This window comes from Apis dorsata, unplaced genomic scaffold, assembly GCF_000469605.1.
Source record: "Apis dorsata unplaced genomic scaffold, Apis dorsata 1.3 scaffold_407, whole genome shotgun sequence".
Classification (NCBI taxonomy): Eukaryota; Metazoa; Arthropoda; class Insecta; order Hymenoptera; family Apidae; genus Apis; species Apis dorsata.
This window is the reverse complement of record NW_006263665.1, coordinates 215,248-230,179: the sequence shown is the minus strand read 5'-3', so window position 1 is coordinate 230,179 and position 14,932 is coordinate 215,248. Positions and strand designations below refer to the sequence as shown.

Sequence of the window (14,932 nt, the reverse complement as noted above, 5' to 3'; positions counted from 1 at the left end):
TATATATGATAAATAGCTAAATGATATAAATTCATTTTTAATTTTTAGAAAATCAAAAATAAAATGAAAGAAAAAAATTATTGCGTATGTAACTATTTTGTGGAAAAATTAAGTAAAGAATTATACGGGTCATCTTTTACGTTTCGCAAAGTCAATAACGCAGTTACATAATCACATAAAGAGCACAATTGGAAATTATGTAACTAATCTTATGATACGAACACGCTAGTAAATTCGCGAAGCATGATTTTATTAATTATATCAATATCTTCAAATATCCTTTACAAATTTTTAAAAATTTTTTATAAGAGAAAGATATTTCTTCAAAATAATCAAGACTGATTAAAATTGATTTATATTTTTATTTCATAAATTATTATTTCTTAATTACGTTTAAATATTTATGATATAGAATTTGCAATAATAATTTTAAATAATTTAGATTTAGTTCGAAACGCAGATGACAGAATAAAATAGTTTTTGCATTATTCGATCAATGGATCACGCCTATTACATCATGGGAATCAGTACACGTGGATCCCTGGCAGAGCAGATTATACGTTTACGCAACGAAAACGCGGCGAAACATGTCTTTTAGCATTTTTAGCATTCAAATCATCGTCTATGATGATAATGTCATACATTTATGTAGTGTACAATAACATTATATTAATACTTTTTATTTTTTTTCCTCTCCCATTTAAATTATAAATATAAAGAAAAAATAAATAAAAGGCAAAAAACAGGTTTGTATTATTAGAAAAAAAAGATTAAAATATATATATATATATTTTAGAATAATGAATTATCTTAAATCGTCTTGTAATTAAAAAAAATATATATTAAGAATCAAATGTGATTATGCTTCTTCTAAAATTCATGATACACGAGGAAATATATAGAAACATATATATCAAAATAGACATATAACCAGATACTCGCACGTGGTGATGCTAGTTTGCGTACGTCTGTACTTTATAACATGATTAATAAAACCGATAAAATTCTCTTATGGTTTGTAGTTATACACTACAGATCTGTGTATATATATATATATATATATATATACATACATATATATATCATATACTATTCGTTGTATCTGTGAATGTGTAATGTGTTGCATTACATAAGATAATATGATATATATATTCAATACGGAAGAAATGACGTTTCTTCCGTAGAAGAGAAAAGAATCGGATAAAAACCGATCATGTAATCGAACTTTATAGTTTTTCATATAGAGAGAAAAAAAAAACAAAAGAGAGAAAAGAAATAATATAAGAAATAAGAATATCATTTGTTTAATATTTAAATACGGGAATATGAAATGGAAATCGCCATCTTGCATTTCTTCTCGAAATTCTTCGATTTTTTCGTATATCAATATTCGTATATATTGTCATGAATTAAATATAAAAAATTAATAAACAATAAAACAAGTAAATTTAATAAATTTAATAATAAAAAATTAAGCTTCATTAATGAAACTAGACTTGTAATTAAACTTATGTTATGTAGCATTGAGTCACATACAAAAAATATTATAATTGTATATTTTGTTTTTATCATATTTAATTTTTTTTTAACTCAATTTTTTAAATCATCATTTCAATAATCATATGAATTTTAAAAATTAAAATTCAAAATTCCTCGATAGAATTCAAAGTATGTAATTTGAAAATTTTATCATAATTCAATGTAAATAGCTTATTAATTTTTTCTTAACTATCACTATATACCACTTATTTTTATTTATTTTCTTTTTTTTTTAAATATTTATAATAATTTTGTCTCAAAATGATATCATAGAAAATATGCAAAAGCATTTTTGGATACTACTTTGAATATTTTTATCGAGCTGTTTCGATTTGTAACCTAACCCCGTATTCACGAGACCAAAAGTGAGAAAGAGATAGTAAATTGGTCACAGAATAGGAAAAGAAAGAAGATAAACGTATGAGGAAAAAAGACAAAATGAGAGAAAAACGACAAGGAAAAGAAAGAGAAAGACACGTTTGAACAGTCTGGCATTTCTCATGTTCCAAAGTTAAAATCCACGATAAGTATATATAATTGTATTTCATACATATGAATCATTCACTAAAAAATAAAAAATACTCACGGCCTGATGCCTCTATATAAGTAGGTTTTCACTCGATTAATTCGTCCAAAGTGTACGTATAAACGATTTCACTAGGAAATGTCAGTGTTATGAACACTTTCGTGTTTCTTCGATCATGTCGTCGTGTACGCGAAGAATTTAGCTTACGTTTCTTGGTCGATTTTACGGAGATAAAAAGAGGAGAGGCGATGCGTCGCGATGCTTGTAAGCACGGGCCATCCCTCAGAACTGTCGATGACGTCACCGTAACGAATACTTGAAACTTTTGATGTGTCTGAGCTAAGGAATTAATCGTATGACGCTCGGACAGCTTCGAGACACGATCGATTTACAACACGGTTTATGTCGATCACGTCACGATGGTTCTTACTGGATAAATCTCTAACACGATTCAGAACGACAGTTTCGCCGCCTCGGAGCTCTGGCTCGAGTTATTTACCTTTCTTTCAACACTTCCCTCTCGTGGCTTATCAAACACTTGCGACACCACGAGATTATCACTACTGAATCGTTAACACAACGTGTGTGCAAACAATATGGCGATTACAAGACTACCGATTTCCGCGTTGACAGTCATCGCTTCCGCGACTACCGCATTCTGCGCTAGCGCAGAAGAAAATGCCGTTTTGTTTGCTAGGGAGGAATTTTGATACCAGTGCTGCCACGGCACAATTTGAATCACCAATTATATTAATCCCGCGAATTTATTTGACATTTAATTTCACAGATTGAATGATTAAAATAATTAATTAATAGTAATTAACAATTATATTATTATCAATTAATAATTTATGTTTCAATTTTAATAATAAATATATTTTTAAATAAAAAAAATAGTAATAAACTTTGAAAAAGTAAATGTAAATAATTTATAAAAATATTAACCTTGAAATCAAATTTTCTTGAATTTTGTACAACTAAATTTTCACTGATTTAATATAAAAAATATATATCAAAATGTTTTATTTAAAATTTATAATTTATAATTTATAATTTATATTGTTAAATCTTTATTACATTGTCTTTCTACATATTCTGCAGCCATTTGTTGAACGTGGTTTACATTCTCTTGAGTACCATATTGTTCTTCAAAATTAATAAATTTCTTGAATAAAATTTTCATTTTTCTTGGAGGTAGTGTTTGAATAACTGTTCTTTCAAGTACTCTCCTATAAAATTTTGTACAATATTTTTATCTCATTATAAAATTAATATACTATTAATTATTATTACTATTAAATTAATTACTATTAAATAAAAAATAAAATAAAATTAAAACTGTTATTAATAAAGTTAAAATATTATTACCTTGCTATATCAATATCATTAGATTTAATTAAAGAATCAACATAACAAGACCATATATCAACTCGTCTTGGATAGGAACTCAAAATTTGTTCAAATAATGTTTGTGCTCTTTCTTTATCCCCAAATTTGTTTTCCATAATTGCAAATCTTACCATTAAGTTCACATCTACAAAATTAATATTATATTATTGCTTTATTTTACTTTTTATCTAATAATATATTTGTACATACGTTCAAATGCTGGTAAAGATTGCAATGCTCTTTGCATAATATGCCTTGATTTATCTTTCAAACCAATTTTTAATAATGCTTCTCCACAATTGATCCATGTTTCAGGAATTTGTTTAAATTTTCCAATTATAGTATTAATTGTTTTTTCTAATTCAATCTGTCTATCAGCTTCAACATGAACGATCAACATATGGGTGTATATCTTTAATGAATCATTATTTCTCACTGCTTCTTGAAAAACATCATTTAATGATTCAGAAGTACCAAATTTTGATTCTAAATTTAACCAGGCATTCCAAACATTTAATTTTTCATTTTCTTCTCTGAAATTAATTGTCTTTACTGCTCTCTTTGCAACTGCTCTCGCTTTCTCAATTTCTGTTGTTTGTAAATAATATGCCATATATTGCAACCAAATTATTGAACTATTAGGTCTAGCTAAAACTAATCTGTCAAACTGATCTACAGAATTTGGTAATTGGTTACTAGCTAATGCTTCTTCCCTTTGGCGAATTTCACGTTCTTTTTGCTTTTCTTGTTCTCTACGTTCAATAGTATTTAATTTTTTGTTTTTTTGTTTTGATTTTTGCTCTATTTCATCTTCACTGTCACTGGATGATTCTTTATTTTCACAGAAATTTAAGGTAGGTATTTCATTCCAAAAAAAACCACATTCAGATAATCTTGACTTATTCTCAGTATTGTTATGATTAACATTATTAAATGCATTTTTTATATCATATATAATAGGTTTAACATTTTTTTTTGATTTAATTTTTTTTACCATTTCTTCTTTTTTTTGATTAACATATACTGTATTTAATTTTTTTTTTAAATTTTTCTTTGTTTGTCTTTTTTTGTTTAGAAATTTTATCTTTGGAGTTATTTTTTCAGTCTTTATATTTTTGGTTATCATATTTTCTTGAATCACTTTTTCTTTTTTCAGATTATTCATTCTTTTTTTATAATGTTTAAAATATAATGAATATTTAATAGATATTTGTATAATGAATATTTTTGTATATTTATATTTACCAAATTTGATGATTCCTCAACGTGTGTAAAAAATTGATTATCTGTGAAATAGTTTACAGAAAGTATTACACAAAAAATATAATTATAAAATTTCGAATTATAAAAAATATTATTTATATATTAAATTTATATATATATTTTGTAGGAATTTTATCTTTTTAATTATTAAACAATTATATTTTCATGTAAATATTACATTTACACATGATCGTATTTATGATTGCTACTATGTTCTTTTAAGGTTATATTAATAGTATAACCTTATTTTTCTTTGTTAAAAATTAAGTACTTTATATAATTAATTTCTATTTTTATTGTTTTAACAAATTTTTTACATTAATATAATATTGTTAATCTATATAAATGATCATATAAATTACTATATTATTGTTATCAATATAAACTTATGAATTTTATTCAATTATTTAAGTATCTATTAAATTTTTTTCTTCAATTAATTGTTTAGGTGATTTTTGAAGTGGCTTCTGATGAGAAATAAATTTTTTAGGTAATGGAGGTATTAAACCTGCTGCAATATATCTTCCATCAGATTTTAAAAAATTATAAATACCACAAGCATGTTCCACTGGAAGTATCTCAGTTTTGATCTCGTATTTAAAAAGTATTTTTTTTATTTCTAAAATTCTTTTATATTCATAATTAGATTCAAGGCCTAAAATCAAAAGATCTATTGTTGGGTATAAAATAGTGAATAAAGATAAAGTGGCTTCATTAATATCCATTGTAGAACTTATATTCCAAGCCAAAATTGTTTCAGGAAAAATTGCAAGAGGACCCAAAATTAATGAATTGTCATTCAATTTAAATCCTATCTATAAAAATAAATAAAAATGTATAACTTCATTAGTTAATCTAATAAAAATAATATAAAATTTTATTATACCGGTAAACATTTATTTATTAAAAGTTTTTGATCATTTTGAATATTAAGAATATCCATTGTAGTCTTACCAGATCCTTCATAACCTTTTGTAATTTTTGAGTTATGGAATAATCTACAAATAATTAAATATTATTAAATAAAATAAATTTTTTTTCTTTAATTCTCTTATCTTTTTAATAAAAAGAAAATATTTTATTTTTTAACATTTAAAATAATAATACTGACCTAATATTTTGTATTAATTGCTTTAACATAAATAAATTGTTAATCAAAACCATTATAATAATATTATAATAATATTTAAAGTATTGTTACACTTTATAGCAAATATGTTTATTTAAAGTTTTAGTTTGTGATTATGCCAACTCTATCTTCTTAATAATCTATGACTGTCACTAATATTATTTCATTGGTTGATTCAAATAGTATCATAAATTTTACCGATACGAAAATATAGCATTCAGAATAGTGAATAAAATCTAACAGTATCCTATCTTAAGTTCCATGATGGAGATGTTCAGTCGACGTCCCCTTCCAATTTTAGTGTATTTTTAGAAATATTGCATGGAAAATACTTCGTCAGAAAAAAATAAACTTTTATCTTGATACAATATGGATAATAATCCCATAATGAAAATGAGCAAAGGCTGTTGGAAATTTGATGAAGATGATCGAGGTGAGCATTAAAACGTAATAGGTTATTGAATGATAAATGTCAAAAGATATAGAATGAAACATAAATAATGATATATTATACTATATCATACTATTAATTTTGTATTATAATAATGATCTTTTTTAATTTATTTTTAAAATCATTAATTGTATAATTATATGTTGAGTGCAATATAAATTTTTAAAAAAATTTTCCGGTGAATGAATCGGCATTATAAAATAATAAAAATTCTAAATAAGTAAACATTATTATTGTTCATTATAACTTCAATATTAACTAAAAACATGTTTATATTAAATTAATGAAAAAAAATGAGAATATTAAATGTTTATTAATTTTATTTTATTAATTTTATAGCATTATATATAGACATTGAAGAAAATACTGAAGAAGAGAAAGAAAATAAAATATATAGCTGTTGGGATCAAACACCTGATATACTTTTAGAAGAAATTTTTTCTTATTTAACTATTCGTGAAAGATATTATGCATCTTTAGTATGTAGATCATGGTATCGTGCCTTTAAATTACCAAAAGTATGGTCTACGTTTACATTAGAAGACACCACTCTTACTAGAGGCAAATTTAATTATCATAGTGGTTGGCAATATGTTTTGGATCATATGAGAACTTCCACATGTTTGAATAAAGTTGGAAAAAATTTTAGATCTCTTGTTTTTGAACCAATGTTGAATTTTTATAATCTCTATGAATTTATGAACATGATATCATGGTACACTGAAAAACAGGGATCAGATAATACATCAGTGGCAGGAGTTGGTACTTATATTCGACGACTTAAATTTACATTTCCCTGTAACATGGCAAACAGAGATGATCCTGATAGCATTAGAATTTTTGGTACTGGTGGAAAATTATTAGAAGCATTGAAAAGATTGATGCGTAATTTACATAATTTGAAATGTTTAGAGTTGATAGATCTCATGTTAGATAGTAAAGAAGCTTTACATTTAATGGATGATATCTGTGCAAATTGTACTCAGACATTATCAAAATTGGTTTTAATTAATACTACAAGATATCATTGCCCTCTTTTACATGTAGGAGTATTTATTAATTTAAATGTAAGTTTTATTGAATAAAAAACTTCCAAAATCTATATTCAATGTTTAACATGACATTTTTGTTTTATTTTGAAGGTATTAGTTATTAGTCCTCAAAATCTTCATGAAGATGTAATAGATTTAATTGGATATACTAAATTGCAACATCTTCATATTGTTCAAAATTGTTATAGTCCAAAAGATGCTACCGTGAGATTGGTAATAGTTACTATAAGTTTAAGTGTAAAATATATTATTTTAAATATTTTAATTAAATTAATTTTTATTGATTTAGCCTTCAAGAAAATCTTGGATAAAGATGAAAAAAAACAATCCTCACATTAAAGTTCACTTTGAAGTGGAAAGTCATAAGTCTACAGATATACTTTTGCCCATTGATTTATTAGAACATGGGAATATTCCATGTCATAGTATTGTTTTAGATATTCCAAATACACAGGTTAGTATGAATTCATAAAATATTTAAGATATTGTTAAATACTATTTAAAAATAAATTATATTAAATATTTTAGATTTCATCTTCAACTATTCTTAATCATGGAACATTTTTTGAATCAACAATAAAGGTATATGCGTTTAAAGGTCTAAGCAGATATTTTGTGCCCAGAAATTTTTCTCAAAGATTGGATGAAGCACTAGTACAATTTTGCAAAATGTGTCCAAACCTTCATACACTGGTATCACTTTGTGTTTGACTGAATTTCTGATGTGTATTGTCACTTTTTAAAATCACTATGATTTTAACAAAAACTCTTAATGATGTGTGATAGCATGCATTCAAATTTTTGTTATACAAAATTATTTATTATAATTCGTGTAAGTTTTATTTAACTAGATCACATATTATAATGCAAATTTTAAAAAACACATTGAAAATATTAAAAACATTTTTTACAGCTTCTATGGATCTATTTATGTACATATGTTGTGTGGCAATATATCACTGATTTGTCAATAGTACATAAGACAAGAGATTTAAATTCAGATCAATGATTGTACCAATGACTTGGAAGCCAATCAGTGGGAGACAAATATTTTACCATGACACATTTAATAATTTGCCTGGGTTAATAACTGGTCTTTGAACGAATAATACTTCATACAATTACATTAATCCACGGATTGGTTTCCTTGGTATTTTTTATCCTTTCATACAGCTAATAACATTTATCAAATAACTTCCTTTCAAATAACTAACTCATAAAAAAAGTTTAGTAATTTGAATTCATAATTTATCAGATTTGTATATACGATAAATGTTTCCCTGCAGATGATTCGAGATAAAATTTCAACGGCCACCATTTTAGAAATTGTATCTACAGCAAAGAATTTACGTTGTTTATATGTCCGAAGATATTCAATTTTAAAAAAATGTGATGGGGATTGGTTAAAAATTATGAACTGGTCACCAGAACATTATCAATGGATTCAAAAAAATAGCCGTAGTTATGAAAATACAGAAAAAGAAGTATCTAAAATATTGAACTATAGATGGCACATGTTAAGTGAAAGAGAATTTGCTGATCAAATGGTGAAATTACATTTATAATATGTCCATAAAAAAAGGAAAAAGTTTTTAAAAAAAGTGTTTTATAACAGATTGTGATTATATAATTATATCTCTAAATAATATCTTATAAAGTGTTTAATTGTTTATGTAGTTATTATATATTACGTACAATTTGTATAATGTATTTACACTTTTTGATATAACTATGATGATGTAAATACATAAGAAATTATTGCTTACTTGAAGTTGATTAAAGTGGATTGTTAAATACAGAATTGTACGAAAAATAATAACATAATAAAATGACTGAAATTGTAAGTATTTCCATTTTATTTTATCATATAATATATAATGAAGAATTTCTATACTATATCATAAATTATGTTATTATGTACAATGCCGGTTTACATATTTATATATATAGATATTTAACAATTACCTTACTTTAGCAGTTACATCTAATATAAGAATGATCATATGCAGAACATAATTTTACGTATATGCTAAAATAAATATTAGTTACAAAAAATAATAATAATAACTCGAATATTAAATTTAAATTTTCTTTATATTGTGAAACGCATAAATTTATAATATAATAGTAAAATTTATAAAATTCATCAAATAAAATTCATCAACATATCAATAGTAATTAAATTTGACAAATAACAAGTACAATAGATATTAATCATTTATCGTATATACATATTTTAATTTCATATATACAAAATATAAATAACATGAAACAACATCATGCAAATAATTTGTTTTCTGCTATTATTAAATACAAGTTAAAACGAATTTTTTAATTTAACCAATTAAATAGAATGCAAATTATAATATTTTTTTTTTGTTCATCTCTATTTACAATTTAAAATAGACCATTGTGAACAATATGCAATATATTTTTTTGTTGTTATAAGAACGGTTATAACAAATAAAAAATTTAATCATATTTTTCTTATTTTAAAAGAAATTATCTAATATATATAAAAAAAGAAAGTTGAAGAATCACGGTGCCAAGGCAGCTGATCGTTTGTCTCGGTTTTTATTACGCTGAATAGTGCGCGCTTTGAATGCAGCTGCATTCATTAATGTCTAAATGGAATAAATTAAAATTCATAAAATTAATTAATTTGAAATTTGAAAATATTATAATCAAGACTATTCAATGTAAAAAATTTACCCTTTCTAATTTACTTGTCTTCTGATTCAATTGTATCGGCACAACTTTATTACCAAGGTGAAAAATTTCGCGCAGAAGTTGATTTTCCGCAAGATGAATATTTATTCCCGGACCAAGTAATCTACAGCACGCATTATACTGAGTTCGTGCGCACCATCCTTCTAAATATAGAATTTCTTGGCCAAATTTTACATGCATTTCTGGTAAAATATCCTCCTAATAAAAGTAATATTCATTATCAGTATCTATGACAATATTCAATGTTCTAATATTCTTAATACAAAATTTACCTCTATATAGCGAAGTATATCTCTGAAATTAGCTCTTTGTTGTTTACGGTCTTTTTTTGCTCTGTACTTATTTGAATCTGTAGCTAACTCTTTTAATACTTCGATTAGATCCAAAGACCAATCCTGCTCATAATCGCATGAAAAATCGCGACCCAATTCGAATATTACAGCTAGAGCTTCACCAGCTGATAATCTTATATCCAAATGTGGTGATTCTAATAACTCGCGCAATCTATTCAAGGACCTAAAATAAAAATTATTTTTATAATTCTAATCTTTTAAGTTTTTCTTTAAAAATACTTACGGCATATAACTACTAGTTCTATCACTCGCAAGCAAGCTGTAAATATCTGCTGGAGCCATTACTGTTAAAAGAAGTGTCCAAGATGAAATAGCTGTAGCATGCAACGCAGCAATTTCTGTAGAAATATTTGCTATAGCACCATTTCCTTTTAAATAGGAACCAGAGAAAATACCAGACAATAATTGCACAATTTCAATGGTAGCAGTTGCATCATTGCCTGATAAGAATTGATTCATGCTTAGAGCCCAACAGCACTGTAAATATATAATTTATTATTTATAAATAAATTAGATTATCACTTTTATTGTTTTACCTCTGAACGTGCTTGAGTAGAAGCTGTAGTATCGCTGGCAATAAAAGTTAAAGTACTTTTCAAATCTCGACAAACTATTTCTGCACTTTCAAAAGCTCCCAATTGAACACAAAGCAAACTACTTAATCTGGCTGCTGTAGATTGTTCTTCACTACGTCCTTTTCTTAAGCCTCGTTCCACTGAATCTGTGATAGTCATTTTTCTATCTTCTACAAAATCTGGAATATATTTGATGGCAAATATTTTTTCTATTCCATTAAAACAAATTGTTCTGCCTTTTGCACTCTTTTGTGATAAACCATCAATTGCTTCCTTTAGCTTTTCTTCAAATGCTTCTTGCTGCGCGAATTCATCTACCTCATTATCATTCACATCATCTAACATGCTGCGATTATCAGATTGACTACTAGATACGCTGCATGCATCATTATTGATAGAATCTTCATCAGATGTTAATTCAGCTCTTTTTCCACCATGTCCTATAAAAAAGATAATTTTTTTGATTGTTTTATAAATAAATTATGTTTACATGTAATATTTGATAAATAAAAAATATTATAAATTTAAAAATATTAAAAATTTCTTTATCATGATATAAAATATATCAATATTTATATTGAAAAAAATTTAAATAACTATCAATGATATAAATCAATTTTTATATTTAATTTGCATAGATAGTAAGATAACAACTGTTAAAAGTAAATATCATTTAAAAAATAAATCTAATATATAATATATGATATAAATATTAAACAGCTGTTATTCTTGTCATCTGATAAAATTGTTATCCATATATATAGTTAATCAGTTTTAAAAAATCTATGTAAAAATATAATTATAAAAATCATATATCAATTTTATAATTTTTAATTATTAAACAAGATATTTATTGTAACAAATTGCAAAATATATATAAGTATTCATTAAAAGAATTTCAAATATCAATAATTACAAGCATTGATAATTGTATAGAAATGACGCATATTTTGTATAAATATAAGAAATAATAAATGTTAGACATAATAAACGATCTAAATTTAATACAAATGATACAAAAAATCATGATATCTAATCCTTTACCGCTCATATAAAATATAAAGCAAACAATAAACATCTTTTCCAGTGATTCATAATTTTTTCTACAAAAAAATTACTTCTATTTTAAAATATGATTTAAATTAACGATTTATTTCAATCATTCGAAAATTTTTTATTCTATCTCGTACCTAACCCAAACCCGTACGAAAAGCATGAAAGTCACATGGGGATAGCTAGTAGTGACACGATGTTGCTTCAATTCGAACATATTGTTAAAAATTTCATAAATCAATATAGTTTTTTTATTCGAAAATTACTCAGTGATTTTATATATAATATCATTAAAAAAATTAAAATAATTGACAATCTAATATGTGCTATAAGATAAAATAAATAACATTTAAATGATGAGTCATTCCAAAAGAATGCCAATAATTTAATAAAGAACGATCATCGCATATTTGATCAAGACTTTTTATCAATAAGATTTTGAGAATTTTTTAAATAATCATTTTTAATAAAAAACAAATATTATAAATAGGATCAAAAAATAAGATTTTCCTACCGCATTTTCGTCTTCTGCCTCCTTTGCCTGGCATCGTTCTTCACCTTCCTTATTGCACAATTGATACTAATAAAAATACTCGATCAAGAGGGTAAATGTCTAGCACTATTAATTTTTTTTCGTATACTGAATACACTGCATGAATTTTTAATTAGAATCTGATAAAAACTCATTAACATGTTGCGAATTGTTCAAAACATACACGTCGAGACAGCCTGCGATGGGCTTTCTCAAGTGCACTGCTTTTGCGAGCTGCGAACCTATCCGAAGACAAGCGAAAGAATGCGAAACACGACGCGTGCGCAATACATTTCTATGAATATCATCTGTTCACCAATAGAAGAATAGCTCTAAGGATTCATAAGAATCTAATGAACATATCAATTATTACATCATATCAGTTCCAACGGAAAATAATCTTATTTCTTTTATTCGTTCGCGCGCGTGATGTAAAGACATATAACATTTTTTAAAGAATATTTATATGAAATTTTGAATAGAATCAGAAATGTAAGTACAAATAAAAATATTTTGTTTTCAAAAAGTGTTACGATTATTGCAATATATTAATTATAGAGTTATGATTATTAATATATTAAATATATAAATTTATACAAAAATAATTTGTATTATAAAAGGAAAATTGTGTATTATTTTATATTTTTGAATATAAAAAACATTTCACAATAATAATTTCATTATAATAATAATATTAAATTGTATAATAACATTAAGTATCATGAAAAAAATACAATATATTTCTATTATAATATATTTATATTAATCTATACAAATGATGACAATTTCATGTCTTATTATTGTATATAATTCATGGTACTTATATTACAAGTATGAATTTATTTAATTACATCACTATAGTATAAAATTGAACATATTCCAAGTGTTGCAAAAGTGAAGTCTAGGTTTTCTATTATAGTTACAATTTATATTTAGCATTATATTCAGATGGACACTTACAAATATGTCAGTCTATTCTGAAGCACCAGAATTATTAAAACAGTACAGTAAATTTCGTTTTTTTATAATTTGAATCAATATAGTGAAAAATGTTTTAAAAACCAGACTTATATACATTTGAATATTTTCTTACTTTCAAAAGTATCACATATGTTTCAATAAAATTTAAAATAATCTATATAATAATGAAATTTATACTTGTAAACAAGAATTTTTGTCTTTTAATTTTGAATTTTTTTGTAAATAATTTCTATTAGAATTAATTTTATGTAAGTATTAACAATAAAAATATTAGGCTCATGCATAATAAGTTAATTGTTGAGCTAGAAGCAGTATTTTGAAGATTTATTACTTTTTGGCATGGTGTCACTTTTATAATGTAATTGAATATAGAATCCACAATATTTGCTGGTACTGGATCCTTACATTTTTCCAATTCTCTTACAATACAGCTCTGAACTTTAGAAATATCTCTAAAAATATATATAAAAAAAAATTACTTTATTTATATAAAATTTGTTATATAAATATTGATTCTTACGTGCATTCTTTAGTTCCAAAAACAAGAAGTGGAAGAGAATTTAATCCTGGTCCATTGTTGAGATCTGTTTGAGGGATATAACTTCCCAAAGTAATGTTGACACATTGTTGAATTTCCTGTTGTTTTGATTGCAAACATTCTGGTCCATTAGCAGAAATGAAAACTGTAAACAATTAATAATAGTAATATTTAGTAATATTTCAAACTATTATTGTTTTTATCTTATTCTATTTAAATAATCTTGAATTAAAAAGAAAAATGCATACGAGCAATACGGTCTCCCTCTTTATAACAGACAAAAGTTAAAAGAGAATCTGTAATATTTTGAATGATTTTCTTATTTTCTCGTTCTTGTGGTTCCAAACATGGCTCTATTGCTGTAGTAAAATTGCTAACACATTTCTTAAGAGTGGGAGTTTTACGACAGTAAGTTTTAAACACTGTATCCAAATCTCCAGTGGGTTTATGTCTTTCCATTTCTTTTTCCAACTTTGTGAAATTAACAAATGATTTAAGGCACTGTTCTAAGTCATTCATTGCATTTATAGCATTTTCAAATGTACCCTCTCCACCATTTTTCTCACATTTTTGTTTGAAAACACTTTGACTTTCTTCTAGAGCATGTTTTATCACAGATGCATTAACATTATCCAAAGCAGAGTTTCCAGATACATTTAAATTGTTCAAATCAATAATATCAGAAACTTTTTGTAATGCTTCTTCTGCATTAGGCAAGTTATCTTCAGAAATGGTGCATCCAAGAAATGCTATAATAAAAAGTGATATATTAATTTATAGATATAATTTCTAATATATTTTTTAATTTACGTGTAATAATT

The 14,932-nt window shown here is 24.9% G+C and overlaps 5 protein-coding genes across 12 annotated transcripts in view; 1 reads left to right on the top strand and 4 right to left on the bottom strand.

The window, feature by feature from the left end:
- Nucleotides 1–2,748, bottom strand: part of LOC102672990 (ubiquitin carboxyl-terminal hydrolase 2-like) — a 14,288-nt gene extending 11,540 nt beyond the window's left edge. For 2 of the 5 annotated variants that reach the window (XM_006619362.2, XM_006619364.2), the window contains exon 1: nucleotides 2,565–2,748. The gene's annotated coding sequence lies outside the window, so the exon portion shown is untranslated. Of the gene's footprint in view, nucleotides 1–2,125 lie in introns of all 5 variants that reach the window. The other 3 variants (XM_031512271.1, XM_006619365.2, XM_006619363.2) reach the window with 2 other exon arrangements.
- A 62-nt stretch (nucleotides 2,749–2,810) lies between these two features.
- Nucleotides 2,811–4,489, bottom strand: LOC116186072 (protein RRP5 homolog). Its single transcript, XM_031512277.1, has 3 exons — nucleotides 3,665–4,489; nucleotides 3,434–3,599; nucleotides 2,811–3,294 (listed from the first exon to the last, which is right to left on the bottom strand). The coding sequence occupies exons 1-3, from the start codon at nucleotides 4,449–4,451 to the stop codon at nucleotides 3,120–3,122; spliced, it is 1,128 nt and encodes a 375-aa protein (XP_031368137.1). The 5' UTR covers nucleotides 4,452–4,489; the 3' UTR covers nucleotides 2,811–3,119.
- A 503-nt stretch (nucleotides 4,490–4,992) lies between these two features.
- On the bottom strand, nucleotides 4,993–5,709 carry LOC116186074 (NADH dehydrogenase [ubiquinone] 1 alpha subcomplex assembly factor 3). The gene is made up of 2 exons (XM_031512283.1): nucleotides 5,604–5,709; nucleotides 4,993–5,532 (listed from the first exon to the last, which is right to left on the bottom strand). Exons 1-2 carry the CDS (start codon nucleotides 5,658–5,660, stop codon nucleotides 5,125–5,127), a joined length of 465 nt encoding a protein of 154 aa, XP_031368143.1. The 5' UTR covers nucleotides 5,661–5,709; the 3' UTR covers nucleotides 4,993–5,124.
- Nucleotides 5,710–5,970: 261 nt separating this feature from the next.
- Nucleotides 5,971–9,193, top strand: LOC102673469. Of its 4 annotated transcripts, XR_422296.2 has the most exons (7): nucleotides 5,971–6,279; nucleotides 6,637–7,364; nucleotides 7,440–7,562; nucleotides 7,639–7,803; nucleotides 7,878–8,042; nucleotides 8,263–8,499; nucleotides 8,636–9,193. XR_422296.2 is itself a non-coding variant. In XM_006619368.2 (6 exons), the coding sequence occupies exons 1-6, from the start codon at nucleotides 6,216–6,218 to the stop codon at nucleotides 8,356–8,358; spliced, it is 1,341 nt and encodes a 446-aa protein (XP_006619431.1). In that variant the 5' UTR covers nucleotides 5,971–6,215; the 3' UTR covers nucleotides 8,359–9,193. The 4 variants fall into 4 exon arrangements, 2 of the variants coding, with proteins under 2 accessions (XP_006619431.1, XP_006619430.1); XM_006619368.2 differs by having other exon boundaries at nucleotides 8,263–9,193; XR_422297.2 differs by having other exon boundaries at nucleotides 5,973–6,279; nucleotides 7,878–8,181; nucleotides 8,263–9,193.
- LOC102676653 (interferon-related developmental regulator 1-like) overlaps nucleotides 9,066–14,932 on the bottom strand; it is a 7,802-nt gene continuing 1,935 nt past the window's right edge. The window contains exons 2-9 of the mRNA XM_031512286.1: nucleotides 14,360–14,860; nucleotides 14,094–14,256; nucleotides 13,843–14,025; nucleotides 10,969–11,473; nucleotides 10,656–10,909; nucleotides 10,352–10,595; nucleotides 10,062–10,277; nucleotides 9,066–9,973 (exon numbers count right to left, since the gene is read on the bottom strand). Coding sequence (XP_031368146.1) covers nucleotides 9,887–9,973; nucleotides 10,062–10,277; nucleotides 10,352–10,595; nucleotides 10,656–10,909; nucleotides 10,969–11,473; nucleotides 13,843–14,025; nucleotides 14,094–14,256; nucleotides 14,360–14,860 — 2,153 coding nt within the window. The 3' untranslated portion in view covers nucleotides 9,066–9,886. The remainder of the gene's footprint in view (nucleotides 9,974–10,061; nucleotides 10,278–10,351; nucleotides 10,596–10,655; nucleotides 10,910–10,968; nucleotides 11,474–13,842; nucleotides 14,026–14,093; nucleotides 14,257–14,359; nucleotides 14,861–14,932) is intronic.